Raw genomic sequence first — 24,023 nt, 5'->3', positions numbered from 1 at the left:
TCATTGGCTGCTAATATGTTTTTTGTTTCTATTTAGAATTTGCGAAGAATTAATTTCTGAAACTATATTATTAAGAAGAAACTCTTAAAGTGGTAATATAAAGCCAACTTTACCTCACTTCTCATTCAGAGGTATTGAACATTTTGCAATACTTAAATCAGTCAGTTCAGCTGATGTCAACCTAATACACAAAAAACCTTTTCTGACAAAAAGAGTTGCACAGTCCTGATTCTCTAAGACAGCTGTGAAGTAAACAGATTGAGCTCTTTCAAAAGACTTGCATCAGCCGGTCACACGCTTTTCCAGCGCTGGATGGCGCCATTCATTTCATCTTAACAACAATTAATTTTTTTCAGCTTCAATAACAGCATCTTTATATTATAAACATAAAGTGGAGTAATTCAAATATAAAGATAAACCACAAAAACAAAGATAGCCTAATTCATTTTGCATTGCATGTGATTAAAACCTTCAAACCCCCCTCAAAATATTGAAAACGTGCACAATTTTATTTATAGATCACTATTGCGGAAGCAGAAACAACCTAGTACTACATTGTAACGTTAACAACATTCCCGAATTTGATATATAAGACGAACGCAGAATAAACCGTGGGAAAAGAATAGAGATAATTTAAGATTGTGCCACGATGGCACGAGGATGTTCTGCGTGTCAGATCATTGAGCCGACGCGCAAGATCTGCTGCTAAATGAAAGGTATTTTAAATTATAAGCCACACTTTGCTTCTGTGCTTACCTAGAGGAGGGTTGCTGCTGTTGAAAGTCAAGTTTAGTGCCATGTCGTTGCTCCTGGTCTGTTTGAAATAGCCCTGTCACACGTCCAGCACCAAACTACTTCACGAGCCACAAAGCTGCTCAGCGCCGCCTGCTGTGGTGTGGGAGCGCAGCACTAGAATGAACCGAGTAAACACTACACCCCGAAACAATGGTTCCGCAAAGTTTCGTTTTGATATGTATCATGATATGCATCATTTGAAATAAACTGGCAAGTATAAAGTGAAGTATAAAGTGAAGTAATTAAGTCTACTTTTTGAGAGTAACGTCTTGTACAAGATTACCCCGTCACCCTTCGCTTGAATTATATGGCGAATCCATAAAAGATGGGGCGAAACCTACGGGCGAAACACGTACTGAATGTTACTGGCGCTTTCATTTGTTTACATTTCTGACAGGAATTCTAATTTTAAGGTGGATATGGTTTCATGCCAGTTATGATTCTGTCAACAACATATCTCTAAACTTAAATTGTCTGACTTTTTTTTGCAACATTGTAAATTTCAGTTTTTCTTTCTTTCTTTCTTTCTTTCTTTCTTTCTTTCTTTCTTTCTTTCTTTCTTTCTTTCTTTCTTTCTTTCTTTCTTTCTTTCTTTCTTGTATATTTGTGTATAACGTAAAAAACGTTGAAGTTTAGCTGACAAATGCATTTACTATTGAGGAAGAAACCTGCAAAAACAATAAATAAATAAATACGCATATAAACAAATAAATGGATAACTAGTTAATAGACAGCCTCTCAATAGCATGGTAAGCTGAGGAAAAGTAAATATGAAATACGTAAGAAAAAAAAAAACTTGAAAGGGGGGCAGAAAAATCTATTTTCAGTTCAGCATTTTCTTATTCCCACTACATGCTTGCAGTTAATTTAATTATTTATCTGCCCACACTATTAATTGTTTATATATTTATTAATGCAGAAATTTGTGAGTTTTACATATATATCTGCGTATTAATTAATTTTTTTTATTAATGCAGGAATTTGTGGATTTGTTTATTCATTGATTTGTTTATTTGCATATTTAATTATTTATTGCTTTTGCAGGTTTTGTCCTCCATAATTTAAGACCTAAAATGTATTAATAAAAACTTAGGAAATGTGATTCAGTTAAAAAAAAATAAATCACTCAGAGGGGAAATTTATTTGGAATTTTCTGATAGATAAAATTAATTGAAAAAAAACTTGGCTCTTACCTTACAAATTTTGTGTTCTTATAACCAAGTTAAAGAATTACATTTAAAAGTGTTACATATCTACCCCACAAACGAGATTATATCTAAATTTGGTAATCCTAATTCAAATTGTGTCTTCTAACTCAAGTATTAAATCAATTGATGATCTTTTTGTCTAATGCCCACGTGTTAAAGTGTTTTGGTCTGATTTATCCATCTTTTTAAACATCAAAATGTAAGTTTAACATTGATTTTTCCATGTGTGATATAATTAGTTATTTTTCTTATAAAAAACATAATATAGAATTGATCTATTTTATTGGGTAAATATTATATTCACAAATGTAAATTTTCTCCATCATTACATAATTTTTAGAATTTTATTTGTGACTTAAATTGTTTAATTACTACTATACAACATGTTTACAACATGTTTACAGTGTAAACAAAAATGTTAAATGCTATAAGGACTTTGAAATTATTATTTAATTTGATAGTTTTAACTCTATACCCTGTTTTTTATTATCTTATTTTAGTATTATTTACACACACACACACACACACACACACACACACACACACACACACACACACACACACACACACACACACACACACACATATATATATATATATATATATATATATATATATATATATATATATATATATATATATATATATATATATATATATATATATATACTGTCTATGGTATATAGGCTACACACACGTCAAATTTAAACAAAATCCATACTTGCTGCCAAAAGGAGGCACTAAAGCCTTGAAAATTCATCTACTTCAGCTTATCTAAAGGCCTACATGAATTTAGCCTTTTTTCAGGGGATAATTTTATAGTAACTACTTTTTCTGTCTTAATAAATGTGTGTAGCTTAATCTAGTGCAGTGGTGCCCAAACATTTTCTTATGAAGACCCAAAAAGCAAACTTGATTGAGGGTTTGTTGGCTGAGGGTAAATATAGCAAACCTGTGTTTCATTAAAGTTGCCATGGGATATTTTCCAATTTATTTCATAATTCATTCATTTATTCATTTTCTTTTTAGCTTAGTCCCTTTTTATTTTAGAATGTATAAAAATAAATAGCAAAAGTTACTTTAATCATATTACCTAATGCATTGTATATTTTTAAATCTTATAATTTACTACAATGAAAACAAATGATTCAGGTTAACACTGTGGAGTTAATGCTGCGTACACTAGTAATTTTGCTGATGCTTTGTGCATCTGTCAAGTGACAGTATTTACATAAAAACAAAACATCTTTTTCATTTACAACATTTAATTTCAGTTAGCTTCAACAATAATAGGAACAACATGCTAATCTGTTACTGTAAATCTATATTTAAAAACACCATTCATTCTCTATCTCTTCTCAGATAGGAAGGTGGGCCAAATCAAAGGTTATCATGGGCCAACTTTGGCCAGCAGGCCATAGTTTGGACATCTCTGATCTAGTGAGTGACATTATTGTACGGTATTCAGATACACCAGTCATTTGATTGCTCACTAAAACCCTGGTGAGAGTTTCACTTTCACTGTTTAGTCTCAGGCTTTCTGCAGATTTACTTTACCATTTTATCAAATGTAAAATATTATTCATTATTCTAGTGTTTTGCAAATTGCACTATATTTTGAATCTCCATTCACACATTTTCAGTTACTTTGTAATTGGTATTCCAAAGCCAGCTGTTTTGTTGGTTCAATTACAAATTCAAGTAGGACTCATCTTACAAAAGGCATGTTGTGAAAGGTCATTAAAGATGACATTTATTATTTTACAAAAAAAAAAAATCATGATATAATCAAAAATATGAATCAATAAAATACAACAATTTCAACATAAGATAATTTCTAAAGAAAGATTGGTTGAATCCTAAAAGATTATAACGTAGAGCAGTGGTTCTCAAACTGTGGTACGAGTACCACTAGTGGTAAGCGGGCTTCCTTCTATTGGTATACGGAGGACTGAAATGTCATGTACATGCTACATATATTTCTAAATTTATCAAAAATGATGTATATAATATGCCATATATGACGTAAAGTCTATATTTCTGAGGTAATCTGCCACGTTTTTTTTTAACTGTGCAGAGTTGTAGCTGCTTTACTGGACCTACTACCCAACTGTATTTCAATACTGCTCATTTTGGTGGTACTTGGAGTGACATTTTTTTTCTGAGGTGGTACTTGATGAAAAAAGTTTGAGAACCACTTACTTGGAGTATTGTAGCAGCTATAATATAATGATTAAGTTCATGCAAACTGTTGCTCTATATTTCCCCGTCATGAGTCTTAAGATGCTATTTAGAGTTTGCTCAAAGAAAACAAAACTGAACTGGACTGAAGTTCAACTCTGAAAACTAGACTGAAGCAGTTTCAATTTACTTTAACTATCTATGTTAAGCTGCTTTGACACAATCTACATCGTAAAAGTGCTATAGAAATCAAGATGAATTGGGAAAAAAAGCTTTAATTGGGAGAGGACAAAAAAATAAATGCAATTTAAATAGATGGTAATTGAAATAAAATTTTAACAGCATACTGTAGGCTCATAAACATCGGATTTATCATTATACGCAAAGCGTAAAATAAATGAAAATAATTGTGTTCAAGCTTAAGTGCTTAAGACATTTTATTTGTAGTTCCTTGTTTAGGCTTTCTGTAATAATACATTTTCCTTATTTGCATTTATATTATTTTTTTGCAATTAAATAAAACATAAAAATTAATAATTAATAAATAAATAAAACATATAATAAAACATAAAATAAATAATCAAACATAATAAATAAAACATAATAAATAAATAAAACATATATAAAAATGAGTAAAACATATAAGAAATAAAAACTCCATATGTTTTATAAATAAATATATTGAAGTATGAAATAGGTTTTGCAGATATATGTTTTGTGTAAAGGCACAGACAAATGCAGGTTCCCAGGAAACCCCTTCAGTTGCATCATGAATGAAGTTATAGATTTAATGCACCATAGAGAGCTCTTTGACTCTACATGTTTTCCCAAAGTAAACTTGTCCTTGGCTCATTTTCACTATAGTATTTAAAAGGAATATCCTGTGAGTTCCCGAAGTGTGAGAGAGAACAAAAAGATGCACGTGCACAACTGCACATTGATTCCAGCACCTCAACTTTTGTTGTATTGTCTTTATAATCAGTGTGCGAATTATACATTGACGATCAGTGGAGTCAACTGTTTCGAGCATGTGTAGTACATGCTTCTGTCATTTGTGTATTTATTTTTAGTTACGTCTTATTTATTAATAAACCTTATTAAAGTTTTCAGCATTTTGACGGATATTAGTTTATTCTGAGCAACAGTATTCTCCGAGCTATACAAACTATTTGTCTAATTTGACTTTATTTCCGGCTAAATCTAGATCCAAACACGATTTTTACGAGAAAACAATCTTCCAAATACAAAGTCTAATCAAGTGCTGGGGGTCATTCACTCCCAAAAAAACCCTGTGATTCACACCCTGTTTGTAGTGTCTATATTTATATTACATCCATGGATGATGTGACAGCAGCCACAGGACGACACCAGTGGGCTCATCACATACTATCTACTGTTGGAGTGAGGAGACAGCGATAGAGCCAATTCAGTGGATGGAAAAGATTGGGAGGCCATGATCGGTAAGGGCCGATGGAGGGAATTTGGTTAGGACACCAGGGTTACACCCCTACTCTTTACAAGAAGGGCCATGGGATATTTAATGGCCTCAGTTTAACGTCTCATCAGAAAGACGATGCTCACTGACAGTATGGTGTCCCCTTCACTTTACTGGGGCATTAGGACTCACACACACCCTACTGGTCTCACTAACACCACTTCCCATGTGGTCTCCCATCCAGGTACTGACCAGGATCAACCCTGCTATAGCTGCCGTGAGAAACCAGTCTTGGGCTGTAGGTGATATGGCTGTGGACATGGATTTGTTTAAAAGGTAATTAAGTGCCTGACCTCATCAAAAAAGTTCTATAAGTGAAGTCTTTCATTTTTGTATTAAAAACAATGCATATTAATCTTATAAAAAGTCTACTTTTGCATGTAAAATGTTGAATTAGAAATTTAGTTTAATCTTTAGAACTTTTTAGCGTAACTTAATTCAGTTATGTCATGTCTTAAACCTTTTGAACAGTGTATTTGTATTTTAATAGTTTCCAAATGAATGCATATCCACTGTTGTTGTTAGCAAGCTTTTAGGAAATTAGGATAAGTTCAGTTTGAGTTCAATCTACTAAAATCTTTAAGATGACTGAACTACATTCCCGGTTGGAAGAGGTGTGCCTGAGCGTGGTTCACTTGGGCTTTGAAACTGAAAGCGAGACGTGACTTTTAAGGGACTGTTTCATATAGATTTATTAATCATTATTGTTGATTAACGCAAACTGCTGCGCGCCTTCAGCAGACCTCCTCGTTCCTGCAGCACGAGAGCTTTATGATTGTTTATGAGCGCCAAAAGTGGCGGATCTGTACGGCGAAATATCTGACTGCATGTCCCCGCATCCCTAAGGACTGTTTGGCGAAATATTTTACGGCATATCAAACGACTGAAACAATATAACTAGAGAAATCTCCACTGTGCTGCTGAGTAAGAGCGCTTTTCACTGAACAGCCCAGCAGCAATGACGTAAGCATGCCGAAGCCCGTTTTTGGTGTGAGCGCGGGCCGTCGGGGGAGACGGGAGGGGGGACAAGCGTGCTTTGGCCCGGTTCGAGGCAACTGCACCTAGTGTGAGTACAGCCTCAGTTTGCTCAAGTAAACTCAACTAATGACTTTAACAGTGTTTGCTAATGAAGCCAGACTACTACAACATCATCAATCAGATGTCAAAAAGCAGTTTATGCAGAATTTTTTAATGTTAATACCTCTGATAGATTTGTATTCATTGCACGTTAATAAATGTGCAAAATAACAAACAACATTGTCATGCCCTGTAAAAAATGGAGGTAAGACAATTTATTCATGCTATCCCAACACAGTTAACGTCAAATTTAAAGTTGTACACACTCATTCACACTCATACACTATATGGAAAAATACCCAATTCACCTATCCTGCATATCTTTGGACTTTGGTGGAAACCAGAGCACCCGGAGGAAACCCAAGCGAATGCAGGGAGAACCTGCAAATTCCACACAGAAATGCCAACTGACCCAGCCGAGGCTCGAACCAGCGACCTTCTTGCTGTGAGGCTACAGTGTTTGGTTTTAAAATACATAATGACGATGAAGTCATTTTAGGTATACAGCTGAGAGAAAGCAGCATGCCAATAATGCCAAAGCCCTATCCAGCTGATACCAACTACCTGATTTGTTTTCATCCACAGTCATTAATCTGCCTGACAGTCCAATACCTCCTCGGACCAGCTCATATACCTCTCCCGTCCATCATGGCAGATTTGTCGGAGTGTTTATGTGGTAAATTGTCGTTATTTTCCAGTGTTTTCCTCTCAGAGATTAATGAGATAAAGACATAAAGTGCTGTTCATGTTAGTTGGTAAGTCAGTTTCATCAATGAAAGTGTCTCTCCTACGCTGTCATTAGAGCCCATCCAGCACATGCTGTATACTCCCACCTTCAAAGCTCAAACAGGTTGGAAGCACATTTGCATTCACTCCTAATGAGACACTGGCAGTGAGGCGCGCATCAGATTTATTTATTTTTTTCAAAAGCAAGACATAAAATACCAATAATGCCTGATGCCGTGGCAGGCTACACCACAGACTGATGAAATATGGAAATGCGACTTGTTTGTTCAGTCAGGTCTGCAGTTGCAGCTGACATTTTCACTCATAAAGCCAGTGTAAGCTTATTAATCTCCTGGACGATTCCATATGTGAAATCACAGAAGCGGTAGAGAGGAAAAAATCCCCTCTGAATTGTGTAAGACTGCCGTGTAATGAATGCGAAGCTAATAGCTGTGAGACAGCTACAACTTATTCATGGACAGTGACAACAAATGCACTTTTTTTCTAAAACTTTTTTTGTTTTTAATTGTGCACCATCCACAATATTTTGGTCTAATGTTATTTCCTTTTTACTTAATCCATGAACATGATAATTATAATCTGTTGTGATAATTGCAAATGTAGATGATGCTGCTTTTGGTACTTTTTTGTACAGTATTAATGTTTTTAAATGACAAATATGTAAGTTTTAATTTTAAATTAAATCTCAAAGAAGGACATTTTGCTAATACAGTGCTCAGCATATATAAGAACACCACTCTTAAATCTTTCTTTTAAATTAATAGGTTTAATGGGAAGCTACACAATATTAAATGTGTGCACATGCAGTAGATTAGTCAGTACTGAAGCCAAATCTGGAGCTTATTTATCAAAATAACTTACGATAATGTTCCCACAACTAGTAAACCTAAATTTGTTTTAGAAAAATATTCAATATAAATTAAAGAGTACACACTTAGCTGATGATCTATCAAAAGCTTATTTGGCATGCTGTCCCGGTAAACAGCCCTGAGCTCAAGGGATCCTCGAGCCCGGGGCTCCCTCCCATTCGCAGAGTGTGCTAGACAAGTGCTTGATTGTTATGCATGCTGTATATCTTTGAATGGTGGGAGAAAATCATAGAATCCGGGGAATACCCACGTGGAAACAGGGAGATTATAAACTCCTCACAGAAACGCTTACCGACCTGGCGGGACCAGGGCCAGCAATGTTCTTGCTGTGGGGCTAACAGTGCTTTAACCACTGGGCCGCCGTGCCACCCATTCTACAATAAAGGAGGAGAATGGGGAGGAAGGGGGGTTTCTTCCAATTGGAGATAAAGTGGACTGAAAACAGTGGTTATTTATAGTAGCTTAGGGCTCATATGATTGGAAGATAATGAATAGCTAATACGAGAGAGCTGTGATAAACTCAAAATTAGTTTATAAATAAACTTCACTTGAAAAAAAGCAAAAATCAAGAAATAAAATAAATAAATAAATAAAATAAAATAATAATTAGTTGAAATTTTGTAGGTTGTATTTTTTTTTTTTTTGCAATATTCGTACATTGACAATATGTTTTTCTCTTTAAAGGGATAGTTCACCAAAAACTGGAAATTTACTCACACTTTAATTTGTTGTAATTTCTTTAGTTTCTTTCTATTATTCATTCATTCATTCATTCATTCATTCATTTTTCTTTTCGGGAACCTAGGGAGAACATGCAAACTCCACACAAAAATGCTAACTGACCCAGCAGAGGCTTGAACCAGCGACCTTCTTGCTGTGAGGTGACAATGATACCCATTGTGCCACTGCGCCACCCTTTGTTTCTATTGGTGAAAAGCTATTTTGAAGCTAAAAATCTCAAATTGACTTCCATAGTAGGAAAACAAATACCATGAAAGCCAATGGTTACAGGTTTGTGACATTTTAAAAATATCTTCTTTTGTCTTAAAAAGAAGAAAGAAACTTGCAAATGATTAAAAACATGTAAATGGTGAGGCCAACAATGACAGAAAATTGTAATTCTTTGATTGAACTCTCCCTTTGAATGTATACAAAGCATTCTGTATTTTCCTTATTGTATTTTGAAACGTGTTTTTAAAGAGTCTAGAATCATTGGCAGATGCCTTATTGTTCACTTTTATTCATTTGTCCATTTACAGAACACAAGAAAAAATATTGATTAATTAATTAATACCTTTAAATTTTTTTTTGGGGTGGGAAGGGGGAATATTTATTTAGATTATTTAGTATTTTAGTAGAATTAATAGAGTCATTCAAGTAACTTTCCTTGTTTTTTGTTTCTAACGACATGCAGATCCATCTAACAGAAAAATAATATAGGCTATACAAAAATACAGTATCGGTGGTTCATTCCACTGTGGCAACCCCAGATGAATAAGGGACTAAGCCAGAGGAAAATGAATAAATTAATGAATGAAAGACAGTTTAGCATCTAAAGAAACAAAGACATGAAAAGAAATTGTTGGAGGACCTTCTTTCTTTCTTTCCCACATGTTAACTACATTGCAAGCTTGACAATATCTTCATTAGACCTCATATCAAGGATGTAATTATGGAAGAAGTGAAGAGCCTTTTGAAAGATCAATCTTGGGGCCGTAATTGTCTTGTCATCTCATTCAGAGGGGAGGTCCATGTGAAAGGAGAAAGAAATTGCTTTGTCAGCTACACTTTGTCATTTTCTCATCTGGTAATAATAGAGTCAGTCGAAGACATTAATGCACTTGTTCACTTTCAAAATTTTCAGAAAGATTGAACGCAGGTTTCAGTTCTGCTACAACGCATGAATACTCAAACACGACCACCAGATGGCGGTGTGGGCCTTTTTGTTAAAAGGCTGTTGGTCCTAATCATAAAGTCTGGATTTGGCAGTACTTGTTCACACAGAAACGGCGCTTCAGCAAACTGAACCTGTAAGTATTTAAAAAAGCCATGTTTTGTTTTCCAAAAATATGGGTAGGCTAATTTAGAATATTACACCTAAATAATCTATAACTTATCACAAGAGCACTTTTGTGTTCTTACTTCTTTTTTTTTAGAGTAGCTTATGGCATACTTTTTTTTTCTTTTGGTGAATTGATAGTCAAAGTGTATTCATAAAACCATAGACATATTTGTTATAGCATGGCTAAACTACAAAAAACCTTTTTATGTAATTGAAGTAAAACCATATGGTTAAAGTCAGCTATAGAGAGCTCCAAACCAAATTCAAACTTCACATTTCGAAGATAGGTCTGAGCTTGCAATTTCTCACCCATGATCTCAAATGTTTTTTAGTAGGATATAGTTTCACCTCCTAAGCAGCTGAAATGTCATTTATTCTGATGTTATGGCATTCAGACTAAAAATAGTATCCAAGACAGTGTTGATCTGAAGTCCTCCACGTTTATCAGTCATAACAAGGTAGGAAAAACCTGAAAAGGGGATGCTGAAATGCACTTCTATACAGTATTCATAGCAAACCCCAAGGGGAGATATGCATGGCATATACAAAGTCAGCATGCAGCCAACTAGGACATTCACACTTAAACATTTCTATATGGATAACGGCACAAATAGTGCACTATACAGGTGATAATATATTCAGATATGCTTTCCAGTGGGTGAATGAACGGTTTCTCATTAATGTCACACAAACTGCTAAAGCCCAAGCACACACACAGTCTGCACTGGTACATATTAGACCCCTCCAAATTACACACTGCATGCTGTATTTTCAGCCTGATCTCACGAGGAAACGTAATTATTTTACATTTTGTCAGTTTAGTGGCAAATTCTTGTAAAATCGTACAAGTTCAGTCGTACGAAAATGTACGATTTTAAAAAGATGGTGTGGCACCTAACTCCACCCCTAACCCCAACCGTCATGGGGTGACAAGCAAATCGCACAAAATTGTATAAATTAGATCGTACGTAGGCCCGGATTGGCTAATCGGGAGGACCGGGAGAATTCCCGGTGGACGGTCCGTTTTTTGGCCACGAGGGCCGGTGTCCCTAGCTGCTTGCACTCTCAGCTGTCGCACTTTTTTTCATTTTATTATTTATTTGACCATAGCCTCACTCTTTCTATTCATTATTTTGCTGCAGCTCCGCGCTTTTTATTTATTTTCTCGCAGCCCCGTGAGCAAAATGCAGCCTGCAGGTTAATGATGACGTAACTATTATTCGACCCCAAACAGTGGCACCTTAGTGAATATAAGAATTCGAATAATTAATATTAATGAATATTACTCCTGGTCAATGAAAATCAGATGATTCACTAAATAATAAATCTGACATAAATTGATCAGAAATCTAGAAAGGGGAGACAAAGATTAAGTAGTCAATAGAGATAGTTACATTGTTAGTGCCATTGTGGTCCAGTGGTCAGCACGTTGCATTGTCACACTACAGGACCCGAGTTTGATCCTTACCTATCTAAATGAATTTATTTATTTATTTATTTTTTTAATTTTTATTGTTAAGACATATAATACTGTTTAAGTTGTTGAACATTTAAACTTATAAAGCAGCTGTTATCTTGAAAAATACGTGATCGTGTAATTAGAAAGTGAATTCGAAATGATGTTATTTTAATATAGTCAGTCGTGAACTGAGGTGGGCCGGTCTAAGGCTTGAAACTCCAGCGCTGAAAAGGAGTCCCACTCCGGCCCTGATCGTACGAATTCATACAAATTGGCCACTAAATGAAAAAGTTACAAATTGTCGTGAGATTGCGTTGGTATTTTAGAGTAAAGAAACAGTTTAAGTGGGACACACCAAAATAATGTTTAGCCATTTGAGCATGTCAGGGTACACTGTAAAAAAATTATTGTGCATTTTGTTTTTTCAACATGATTTTGTAAGTTGACACAACAAAGTTGTTAATTCAACTTAGCCTGGTAAGTTTTCACTGTCTCAACTAGTATGTAGTATTGTCAACTCAACTTAAAAACATGTTGAACCAGCTTCCTTTAAGTTGCACCCCATACTTCCAATCCAGCAGGTGGTAGAATGTGCACTATAAAGTCAGTTTGCTAACTGCCTGTTGAACACCAGAAGAAGTCAGACAGATATTTTTCACCATTTTTTAATTGTTCAATCATCACATTTTTGGTAAGTAATGCTTCTACAAAATTGTGTTATTAGACCTTTGCTTATTCTTGAGGAGTTTGGCCACATTTATAATGTTTAATAAAGTTTGTTTTAGATTTGAATTTAAATATCTCAATATATATTAAAAATTTTACTTTTCTAGTTCCCTGACTAATATACTACAGGTATTTTTAATATAGATATTAATGGATCTCTATTTATGTACATTATAAAATACACTAGAAAAATATTATAAGTAAATCACTTAAATGTACTTTTCTCATTCTAAAGGTTGTTGCCAGAGAGCAGACTGACTTATTAAAGATGCGATTTTACCTTTATTTTCATTCATAAATGTACAGTAGTCAAATATTTAAGAACAAATATTCATAATAATTTACCCAGATGTGATTTTCTCATTCTAAAGGTTGCAGCACATTCCCAGAGGCCAGATTCATTTACAACAGGTGAGATTTTATTAAACATCTCTTTTCGCATGGTTACAGTAGACTAATAATAAAGAAAAATATTTACAAAAAAAAAATCACATAAATTTCATTTTCTCATTTTCTCTCAGCCATTTTCTCAAAGGTTGCGGCACATTCCCAGAGAAAGACTGACTTACTACAGGTGAGATTAAAATATCTCCTGTCATATGAATACAGTAAACAAATATTTTTATTATTTTAATTTATATTTCAAAGATTTAGTGATTACTCTGAGCTTGATTGTGTACACTATTTATTAAATATGTTTTAGATTTGTTTTTTTTTCTTTCTTCATAGGAAAACGTCAAGCAGTGTGGGGCATTTCGTGTTGATAAATTATGTGAAGCTGCAAGTTTCACTACAACCAATCAATTAATTGTAATGCGACACTAAAAGCTAAAGCACTGGCATCACGCAAGTAATGATTTGTATAAGAGTTGTTGTACTCATGTTGTGTTTATGTCCTTCAGCTTTAGTGTTTAGGATTTTGCAATGTAAAGATTTTTTAATGTTTGGCATATTTATACAGCACACAAATTCTGAAGAAGAGCCAAACAGAGGCATAAATCCTGAAAATCAGAAGCTGTTGATGAACATTAGAGCAGATATCTGCAGTGCAATTACATTAAAAAATAAAAAGAGTATACTTAAAAATACTTTGAAATAAAGATGTTGAGATCAGGTTTTATAATCTTCTAAGCTCTGCTGTCATTTCTTTTTAAGAGTTGTGTATTTTAGACATTTACAGTTATTTAGTTTCTCCTCTTGAAATTACTTTACAATTACTTTTGTAAAAAATTACATTATAAGAAAGAGTACATTATAATGACAACTCTAGTGTAAATACATATTGTGTAATTGCTAAATTGGGAATGAAAACCTTTAACAAAATGTGGAATATGTTTCGTTGTCTGTTCTGTTTCTAATTGAGAAAGTCTGCTAGATTAAGTTCAGTGAACTTGAAAATGCAAGTTAATGTATGTATATGTATTATATCATTTTTGCTTTAAATTACAAAAAACAAATTACCACTACTGAGTGGGGTTTCTAATACAGTGTCTGAGACAGGACAGTAAATTTGACGTTACTCTGTCCTCTGGCTGCCGCCATCAGTCTCACAATTTTTTTTTTCCTTTTTCGGAAAGTCTTTATAACATCACCATGGAGTTTTTTATTTTTTTTTTTAATTTCAGCAAATAAGATTACATACACAGTGCTAGTTTCCCCAACTATGAAGAGTTCTGCTACTGAGAAACTTGGAAGTGTGAAAAGGGTCTACTAAGTTAAGGTGAGTGAACAAATCATGTTTTTACAACACATTCTCACTCCCAACTCGTCATATACCGACGCTTGGTCAGGAACCCTCGGCGTAAGTTATTGACGCAGGGTACCTCTTTAGCGTCATATTTAGACGTGCAGGGATTGCCTATAGAATCTGTACCTGAGCCTGAGGCGTCATAGGGAGATGCTGGAGGCTCGTATAATTACCAATAGATGTCAACACACTTTTTAAACCTGATTTACGCCTATTATCGCAGTTTTCTTATTTTAAAAATATGTAATTTTTATTTTGTTTATGACCAAGCATCAGTATATGACGAGTTGGGAATGAGAATGTGTTGGTTTTTACAGTGTAGTTTGTTTGGTGTTTTCCTCACATTGCCTCTTGTTGGGTTAACATTAGTGTGAGTTGGCCTGATTCAGCATGTAGAATTGGCTTCAGCGGTCAGTAGAAAGAGAGTTGTCTAATTGGCTGTTTAGCTATGAATAAGAATGCAAGAACAAAAACTGAAGTGGCAAAACCAAGTAACTATTCAAGTCAAGAGGGAACACAAAGAAGTTGGACGTAATTTCACTGCATTGATCAAATATTTGCAAATATTCTGGATTATTATTGACATTTGTACAAGTGAATCTCTCTGTGGTGAGTGACAATGACTGTGATAATGGTACTGAACGGTGCTTTGTTTGCAGTTTCTATGTGTGTATCACAAGTTACAGTTTCACTTTGTGGAATGAGAAAACAGCCTCTTTTGAGTTGGTATGTTCACAGGCAGCTTTTTGGTCCAGATGGGACCAGACACAGCCGACAAGAGGCAATAACAATAGTTGGTTTTCGTTGAGGCTAGCTTTTTGTCATCAGCTTGGTGTGTCGCATTTTTTAGACAGACTTAGCATTGCTAAAACAGATTGTGGTTGTCATGAGGTCAGATGCGCTGATACAAATGAAACATTTTGGCTATTAGTTAGAGGGCAGGGGCTACTCTAAGTGCCCCGCACAGTCTACATGTTTGAGTTGAAAGTTGAAATTACATCACACATTGACAAATCTGCGTATTTCAAGTCTTTTCAGGGGATGTTTAATTTTCACAAGGGAACCATTTAAATGCAGTAATTTCATTTTCAAGCAAAGAAAATAGAGTTTGTGGGTAGCACAACCTTTATTTGGCGGGCATACAGCTTTGAAATTTAAATTCTGTCTGACGGCAAGGTGTTAGAGAGCTCCACTGAGTTTTCATACAGTCGCCTACAGCAGGGTTTAGCACAAAAATGCAGCCCCAGCACTGGCAACATCACATGAGCCCTGGATTTCAGAAGTCAGCTGCTTAAAAGATCTCTCCAGTTTATCTGCAGAAAGAGGAGCTCTCTTGTTTACAAAGGTTACACCTGCTGTTTAGTGTGGAGATTGAGATTTAAATGCACAATATTACATTTTACTATGCACTCAGGGGCTAGATTTAAGAGGTTAGCATAGACCAGATAACTTGTTCTGATAGAGAAACTGACAAAAAACACTAATCAAAAATCATATATTTATACAGTGCTCTGAATAAATGAGTAAATTCCTGACAGAATAAATTTATATTTTCTATAGGATGCTACAAAAAGGATACCAAAGCTAAAACTGAAACTAGTCTAACAAAACAACTTAAGATCACAGTCTAAAAATGAGTACACCCAAATTAATATGGGGGAAAATATTAAATAACATTATAATAAACAGGAAAAATCAAGCAAACATAAAAAAAAACTTGTTTGTAAGTTTGTAGTTTGTAATTTATTTTTACGCAATAATTTGTTTAAATTTAAAGTAAAAATTTCTCTTCTTTAAGATGTAAGATTACCCAACATAAAGCACCTAAATATGTTATCCTCATTCTCTGAGAAGTGGATAAAAATATTAATATTCAAAAAGGGCGTGCTCATTTATGCTGAGTACCCACAGAGACCTGCCTTTTTGGCACTAAAAATGCATCCTGCTGGGGTTTCTAAATCTCCTAATGTCTGGAATTTGGTTTTTGCTTTGGAAAGTTTGTTAATTGTATGTGTTTTTACATTACCTTTTTATTTAAACCTACTTTTGCTTGGCTTCACAGCTGACTGTGTGAGAGCGAGATAAACTTGAAATAATTCATTCTTAAATCTAAATGACTTAAAAAACTTTACTATACTCAGAGGGGACAAAATGACATCTAAACTGGTTGCAGAATATGTGTACACCATTAGAAATGGTTGATCAACTAATTTGCCTTATTTATAATCTACGCTTGTGATTATAATATTGTTTAGAGATGTTATCAGTTGGGGCAGCACGGTGGCGGAGTGGGTAGCATGATTGCCTCACAGCACAAAAGATTGCTGGCAGAGCCGGCCCAAGGCATAAGCGAACTAAGCGGCTGCTTAGGGCCCCGTGGCCACACCGTTTTCAACACCGACTGCAGCAGATAACCGCTTTAGCTACAGTACACCCAGCCGCCACCAGGTAGCGCTTCCATTAATGGCGGATCATTAGACATACACCAGCGTCATGTAAATCACTGAGTCTGAGAGATGAGCCATTGCAATGGTGAATATCTCAGGCATACAGACACTTTCTTCTGTCCAAGCTGGGCCGATGTATTTGTGTGTTTCAGACATCCAGCTCCCCCGAATTTGCCACTAGTTTCTTTCTTACCGTACGTTCACACCGAAAGCGGCGAGAGCGTCAAAGTAGCCGGAAGTCATTCATTTTCAATGAGAGCCGGCGGCGAAAGGCGGCGAGGAGCAGCGCGGCGCATCTTCGCCAGCGTGAGCGTCGAGGAGAGTTGAAATGAAGTCAACTTTATGGTAATGAGCTATGACGCGGTTTGGCGGCAAGCAATCAGAATGAAGACGTCCATCGATTGATAGCAGTTCAGAGAACACAGACCTGTGAACTTTGGTTCCGACCACAGTTGTTCCCAAGGGTTTGATTATTGCTGTCGCTGGATTTCCAATTATTTACAATTTTTTCCTACAGGAACATTAAATAAGTTACTGGCGAGTTACTGATGTTCATTAATGTTATATAAATTTATCTTAAAAAGCGGGAATCTCACGTGATGTGACAGTACAAAACAGTACTGCTGCTATTTCAGACATATGGACACATATTGGATAAATAGAGCAAAGCCACACCACACGTAACTTGATCTTCCATTGTTGTATGAATTTGATAAGAAGTGCGCAACATTTTCACGCTGGAAACATGTTTTATGCAGGAATGTAACTGATATGCTGCAACGGCTCCTTTAAATATGAGATCAATGTAGCGAGTTTTGACGCTCTCGCTGCAGGAGCTGAATGCAGAGAGTGTTGTCGCCAGGGCGGCCAGAGCGACCTTGGACGCTCTCGCCGCTTTCGGTGTGAACGTACGGTTACAGACGCGCTTTCACTTCGCTATATCGCTCGCGCGTGCCCGCGGCCAGTGCAACTTCCTATGTGCTCAAACTTTTAACCTCCGCCAAAATATATAAAGATATCAATAGGACATAAACATTTAATTAGAAGGGACTTGCGTTTATTTGACTCCTACAAACCTTGTCAAAGTCTTGTAGATGGTATTTTGGCAAAAAAAATAATATTAGGGGAATTAAAAAACTTAAATAGATGAGTAAATAACTAATGTTCTCCACTGCTGAAAACATACGTGCTTAGAGGAGTCTGTGCTCACCTCTCAGAGCATTCTGATCAGTTGAAAATAGTGGGGATACATATTTTTTTATTAAAAATAAACCAGGGCTAAGCATAAAATGTTTCCATGTTTACATAAAATTAGTTGGTCAAGTTGTAATAAGTGTTTTAAGTTTACAGAAAATTAGAAAGCAATAAATTACTATTTTGGCAGTTTTTTTTCTTAAATGCATATTCCACTAAATTAAGATTTTGCTGCTGTGAGAGATGTGCTCTCCTCAGTCATCCACTCCTCTCTGCACATCAGCATTTTTAAGCTTGTTTGACAGATGTGCACTTGTTTTACATTGTTGCAATTCTATAAATGCGTGTTTATATAAAAAAAAATTCATCATAATAAATAAATAAATAAATACACTGCAAAAATGATTTTCTTTCTTATAGTTTTTGTGTGATTTTTAGTCCAAATATCTAAAAATTCTTAAACCAATAAACATTTTCTTGACAGGTTTTTAGTCAAAATTATGTGAATTTTTCATTAAAAAAGCTCAATAATCTGTCAATTAGGGTATATAAAAATATTGTTTTAGGTTTTAAATAAGATTATTTTACTTATCTTATTGGCAGATTAATTTGTTTTACAAAAAAAAATCACTTAATTTAGAATTATTTCTGAAAACTGAAAATTTTTTGTACATATTTACTAATTTGATTTATATGCGAGTATGTCTAGAAAATGCTACCTGATTTAGTTTGATTTTAATTTAAATAGATGTGTTAAGTTATTTGAACTACAAAATACAATATGATTTTTTTCAGTATTAACATTTATATCCAATAAAAAAAATGTATCTTTATTGTCACTATGTTTGACTGTTTGGCAGCGTCTTGTGTCTGAATAATAATAAAAATAAGTTTGTTATTGGCTACTTCCAGCTGCTTTTGTTTCTGCCAGCCCATATTAATGTTTTGTGTCTAATTATTTAGATTTGTGGCAAGTAGTTATATAAAAAGTTGGATCATGAGGAACTTGTTTCTGCAGAATAATATTTAGAATTGCCTTAAAACATATATTTTATGATATAAGCAACACAGCTACAGCGAATAAAATCGATAATGTGTGTTTTAAATTTATAGTCTTATCCTTATTATCAAGGATTGACCATAATTTGTCATATTGTTTGCACCAAGGGGGCCCCAAATAAAATCCTGCTTAGGACCCCCTGAAGGCTTGGGCCGGCCCTGATTGCTGGTTCAAGCCCCTGCTGGGTCGGTTGGCATTTCTGTGGGGAGTTTGCATGTTCTGCTCGTGTTCGCTTGGGTTTTCTCTGAGTGCTCTGGTTTCCACCACAGGTCCAAAGACATGCAGTACAGGTGAATTGGGCAAGCTAAATTGGCCATACTGTATGTGTGTGAATGTAAGAGTGTTTCCCGGTGTTGGGTTGCTGGAAGGGCATTCGCTGCATAATTTGTATGCTGGTTTAGTTGGCGGATCATTCTGCTGTGGGGACCCCTGATTAATAAAGGGACTTAGCCGAAAAGAAAAGGAATTAATGAATATTGTCAGTTTTTATTCCTTTTATTTCTGTCATTTCATGATGTTATTTCTGTAATTCTTTTGTTTGTCTCGTGTAGCTGACCATATATGTGATGTGAGTAAATGGTGTTTTTCAATCTGGCTACCACTGCAAGTATATTTCAAACCTGTGGGGAGCACTGTCCCTATATAACACAATAGGTGATCCGTACCGACCCGAACCATACCGTACTGTACCAGTCAGTGAAAACGAGCCATTTTTTTCAGACGCCCTTTTTGAGCCAGTGTTTGAAATGGGCTTAAAAGGCATGGCAATGAATGTCTTTTTATATCTTAGTTCACCCAATTATGAAAAATTATTTACTCATACTTGACTTGCTACAAACCTGTTTTAATTGTTTCATTCTGTTGACCACAAAAGAAGATATTTTGAAGAATGCTGGAAACCTGATAGAACAGTAGTAGAAGCAAAAACAAATATTTCGTAAGTCAGTGGTTACCGATTTCAAACATTCTTCAAAGTATCCTATTATGTGTTCAATAGATGAAAAAATCTCAAATGGGTTTGCAACAAGTGAAAGGGAGTGAACAATAGCAGAATTTTCATTTTTTGGTGAATTGTTGCTTTAAAAACTGAAGATAAAAGTAATACAAATGTCATTCCACTGCGCTGGATGTCCTGTTACACATTTGAATGTGACTTATTGTAAGTATATTAGTAAAACAGTCTATATAGATCTTTCAATTTACTAAAGATTCACATATTAAACGATCCAAGCTACCGTAGAGAAGAAAAATCACCAAAGAAATTTCTAATATCTTCATTGTACTATCAGCAAGTTTCAATAAACGAAGAACATGTTGAACTTTTTCTGTTTTTACATAAATCTGCCTCATTCTTTTCCTCCAGAGAGAAAGACTCACCTTTAGAGTTCCAGAGAAGATCAATATTGTCTCTCTGTGCTCTGTGCTCACAGATACCGAGTCTGCTATCAAAAGATTTTAATATAAACACAACGGTGTCTCATCATGTTTCCTCTGATACTTCATCAGCTCCATACGGTCTTGCTGTATGTCAACAATTGTTTCATTTGGGTCTATTTTTTATTTCCCCATAGGCATTTTGGAAGAAACATCTCAGACAAAGTTGATACTTAAAAGGAAGCATAATTGGGAATGTATTAAGTCTCCTGAGCTACTTTAAAGCGGTGTCTAAAAAATACAGTTCTCCTTTGGGCTGTTTAAAATTAGAGCTGAAGATCCCCAGGCAGAGAACCATGTTGTTGTCCATAAAACAGCTTCTTGTTTCTTTAAACTGCTATTTAAAGGAGAGCCACAATTAATACAATATTATTTAGTAGATGAAAGTTTGTACTGATGTAATTTATTTAAATTTTTATTTTAAGTATGCAAACCACCAGCTGAGCTGCTCTAGAAAACATTAAAAATCACAATGCACTCTGCAATTTAAAGTGTCAGATGACAGATATTCAGTATGTGCTTATAGAAAATGATTGTCCATTAGTGTGGATTCAAAAGTTGTTGTAAGTTATCTTTATAGATATTTTTGGAAGCAGTAAGTGATTTCTGGGAAATAGTGGGGATGTGGGAAATAAAACTTACTATATAACACAAATAATACTAATATATTGCAAATGTCACAAGGTTATCTAACTTTTCAGACACATATTGTGAACCAGTCTTTGAAATGGGGTTAGAAGGCAGGGAAATTAATGTCTTTTTATGTTTGAAAGGGATATAGGTCACCCAAAAATGACAATTCTGCCATCATTTACGCATCCTTGAATTTTTACGTTATGTTGACCAAAAATGAAGAGATTTTGAAGAATGCTGAAAACATGTACATTTTCAGAATTGATATCACATTGTGATCGTAGAAAATCTCTTTTGGCCTTCATTTACCGTCAGTCTTTTTCATGGCATGCAAGATGAATGTGTGTCCCCTAAAATGTTTCCATGTTGAGATATGAAAAATACAACTCAATTAAGCCGCCTGTCACCTTTGCTTTTGCAGCTGTTCAAGATGGCATGCTGGATAATATCTCAAATATTTTTAGCTTGATGCCATCGGTATAAATCTGTGATGTTTCTGCATGGAATCCATAAATATAAACAAGTCTCCAGGGTCTCATTTATAAAATGCTCAGAAATGTTATATGGCTGTATAAGTCATTAAAAAACCTGACTGTTGGCACACATTATTTCCATATTAATAGTGTTTGGGTGTATATTTCTCCAGTATAACAACAGACAGCCACATGTTCATCAGCGACTCTGCAGAAATAATTTGCCTCTTTTTTTCCCTTGCGCTGTCTTACTTTATCTTCTTCATGCTCTAAAAGGGTAAAAGGACGTGGGAAACATCCACAAAGAAAAATGGTGCTTGCAAAATTCATTTAATTAAAGCCGAGTGCAAGAGATGCTCTGCACTTAGGCTTTTCTTCCTATAAAGTTTGTCTGTCTGCCTGATTGTCTCTATCTACCTGTCTGTCTGTCTGTCTGTCTGTCCGTCTGTCAAATGTGGCTGGACAATTTGACCTAAAATCTAATTCTCGATTAATTGAACATTTTAACTAGATCATGATTTATGAACGATTATTTTATTTATATATTTATTTAATTTTTTTGGCCTCAAAGTTCACTTACAAGTTTTGTACAGTAAATATGCTGTGAGATGTTTAAATAAAGGGTGCATAATTGATTTAAAAATGATTGATGGAAACACACTATCTATGAATATCTATTAAACATCAACGTTGAACTACTAAAATTAAAACACACATTGCTTAAAAACAGCCACTTTAATTCTTATAAAAAAGTGGAAATAACTTTTGGAAACAATATAAACTAATTTTCAATGTTTTATTATTTGAAAAGTATAAAATAAGCAGAATTTAAATATGTTAAAGTAAATAATAATCTTATTTTAATGGAAAAAATGCCATCTAGAGGCATCTCTGGCACAGCTCACAAGCATCGTCAATGTAGTACAAACATTCGATGACCGGGAAGTGCAAAACAACATTACAAAGTTCATTTATTCATTCATTTTCATGTCAGCTTAGTCCCTTTATTAATCCGGGTTCGCCACAGCGGAATGAACCGCCAACTTATCCAGCATGTTTTATGCAGCCCTTCCAGCCGCAACCCACCTGTGGGAAACATCTACACACACTCATTCACACACACACTCATACACTCCGGACAATTTATCCTACGCAATTCACCTGTACCGCATGTCTTTGGACTGTGGGGGAAACCGGAGCACACGGAGGAAACCCACGTGAATGCAGGGAGAACATGCAAACTCCACAAAGAAACGCCAACTGAGCCAAGGCTCAAACCAGCTACCCAGCAACCTTCTTGCTGTGAGACGACAGCACTACCTACTGCGCCACTGCGTCGCCCCACATTACAAAGTGTGATACATATTTACAAAGCTCAAGTAAAAATTTACATATTGGAAAACATTTTTACCCATCGAGTTTTCTCGGGTCGGGCACCCCTGTTTCTCATCTAGCTGCTTCCCAAATGGCACAAATAGTTTTTTTTTTAAACTAAGTGGAACCTCAGACTGTTTCCCTCATGATGTTTGAATGAGCCTATGAATGAGCACCTGGACATCCCTTTCAGACAGCTTCCTCTTGCGTCCACAGTTACTCCTGTTAGACGTGGTTCGTCAGTCCTGGTGCTATGCTGACAATACTCTGGAAATCGTGGCTTTTGAAACATCACAAAGACTTGCTGCCTTGGTCACAGATGTGCCAGCAAAACACACACCAACAATTTGTCCTCTTTTGAACTTTAATATGTCACTCATAATGTAAACTGTGCTATTATTTTGCTAATTAAGCCTTCACACTTTGTTCTTAGTGTTTCAGTTTCATTGTTCTACCCCTTTATTTTTTTGTAATTAAATGTCTTGCTATCTATACATTAAAATACATACCATGCTAGACTGTTTACTTGTATGTAATGTAATTTGTAAGTTGCTATCATGTTCTGTGAATTTATATGACATTTTCTGTTTCACTAGTATGTGTTAATATTTTGTTTAATTGTTTTAATTTATAACATGTACAGTGTTTCTCTATGTTATGAGGTAACATTCCATGCATTGCCGGTAGATCTCACACAAAAAAATTCTACTTCCAGCCAGTTTGTCCTTAAGTACTTAACACAAAAATATGTATAGCATTTTCTGACAATGTTGACAATGCTTCTAGCAGTAGAAAATAAATTAAACTAATGAATCACTCAGGATTACATATTAATAATTCTCTTATCTGTATAATTGTCATTTAAACATATGCTCTTATTTGACTGAAAATAACAGTAAATTGATTGCAAGGGTGGTCTTCCTTCAGAGTAACCTGGGGTTAAATGGGGGCGAAGGGCACAGCGGTGATGGAGAAAGATTGTGCTCTCATTAACTTTATTCCTGGGTTTGCACCAATTTGGGACTGAACTTGTGACCTTTTT

At 35.1% G+C, this 24,023-nt stretch overlaps 1 protein-coding gene and 1 long non-coding RNA gene across 3 annotated transcripts in view; one reads left to right on the top strand and one right to left on the bottom strand.

Annotated features, from left to right (window-relative positions):
* eprs1 (glutamyl-prolyl-tRNA synthetase 1) overlaps window positions 1-897 on the bottom strand; it is a 42,471-nt gene extending 41,574 nt beyond the window's left edge. Inside the window, exon 1 of one of the 2 annotated variants that reach the window (XM_009293210.5) lies at window positions 757-897. In XM_009293210.5, the coding sequence (XP_009291485.1) occupies window positions 757-799 (43 nt within the window). In that variant the 5' untranslated portion in view covers window positions 800-897. The remainder of the gene's footprint in view (window positions 1-756) is intronic. The other variant, NM_001288652.1, reaches the window with a different exon arrangement.
* Window positions 898-12,518: 11,621 nt separating this feature from the next.
* LOC141378450 (uncharacterized) lies at window positions 12,519-23,796 on the top strand. Its single transcript, XR_012393096.1, has 5 exons — window positions 12,519-12,584; window positions 12,991-13,030; window positions 13,141-13,193; window positions 13,349-14,339; window positions 23,198-23,796. It is a non-coding gene; the product is annotated as an uncharacterized lncRNA (long non-coding RNA).
* The last annotated feature ends 227 nt before the right edge of the window (window positions 23,797-24,023 follow it).

Source organism: Danio rerio, chromosome 17, assembly GCF_049306965.1.
Source record: "Danio rerio strain Tuebingen ecotype United States chromosome 17, GRCz12tu, whole genome shotgun sequence".
In the NCBI taxonomy this organism is placed as follows: Eukaryota; Metazoa; Chordata; class Actinopteri; order Cypriniformes; family Danionidae; genus Danio; species Danio rerio.
Note: the sequence above shows the minus strand (reverse complement) of the source record. Positions and strands in the feature narration are given on the sequence as shown.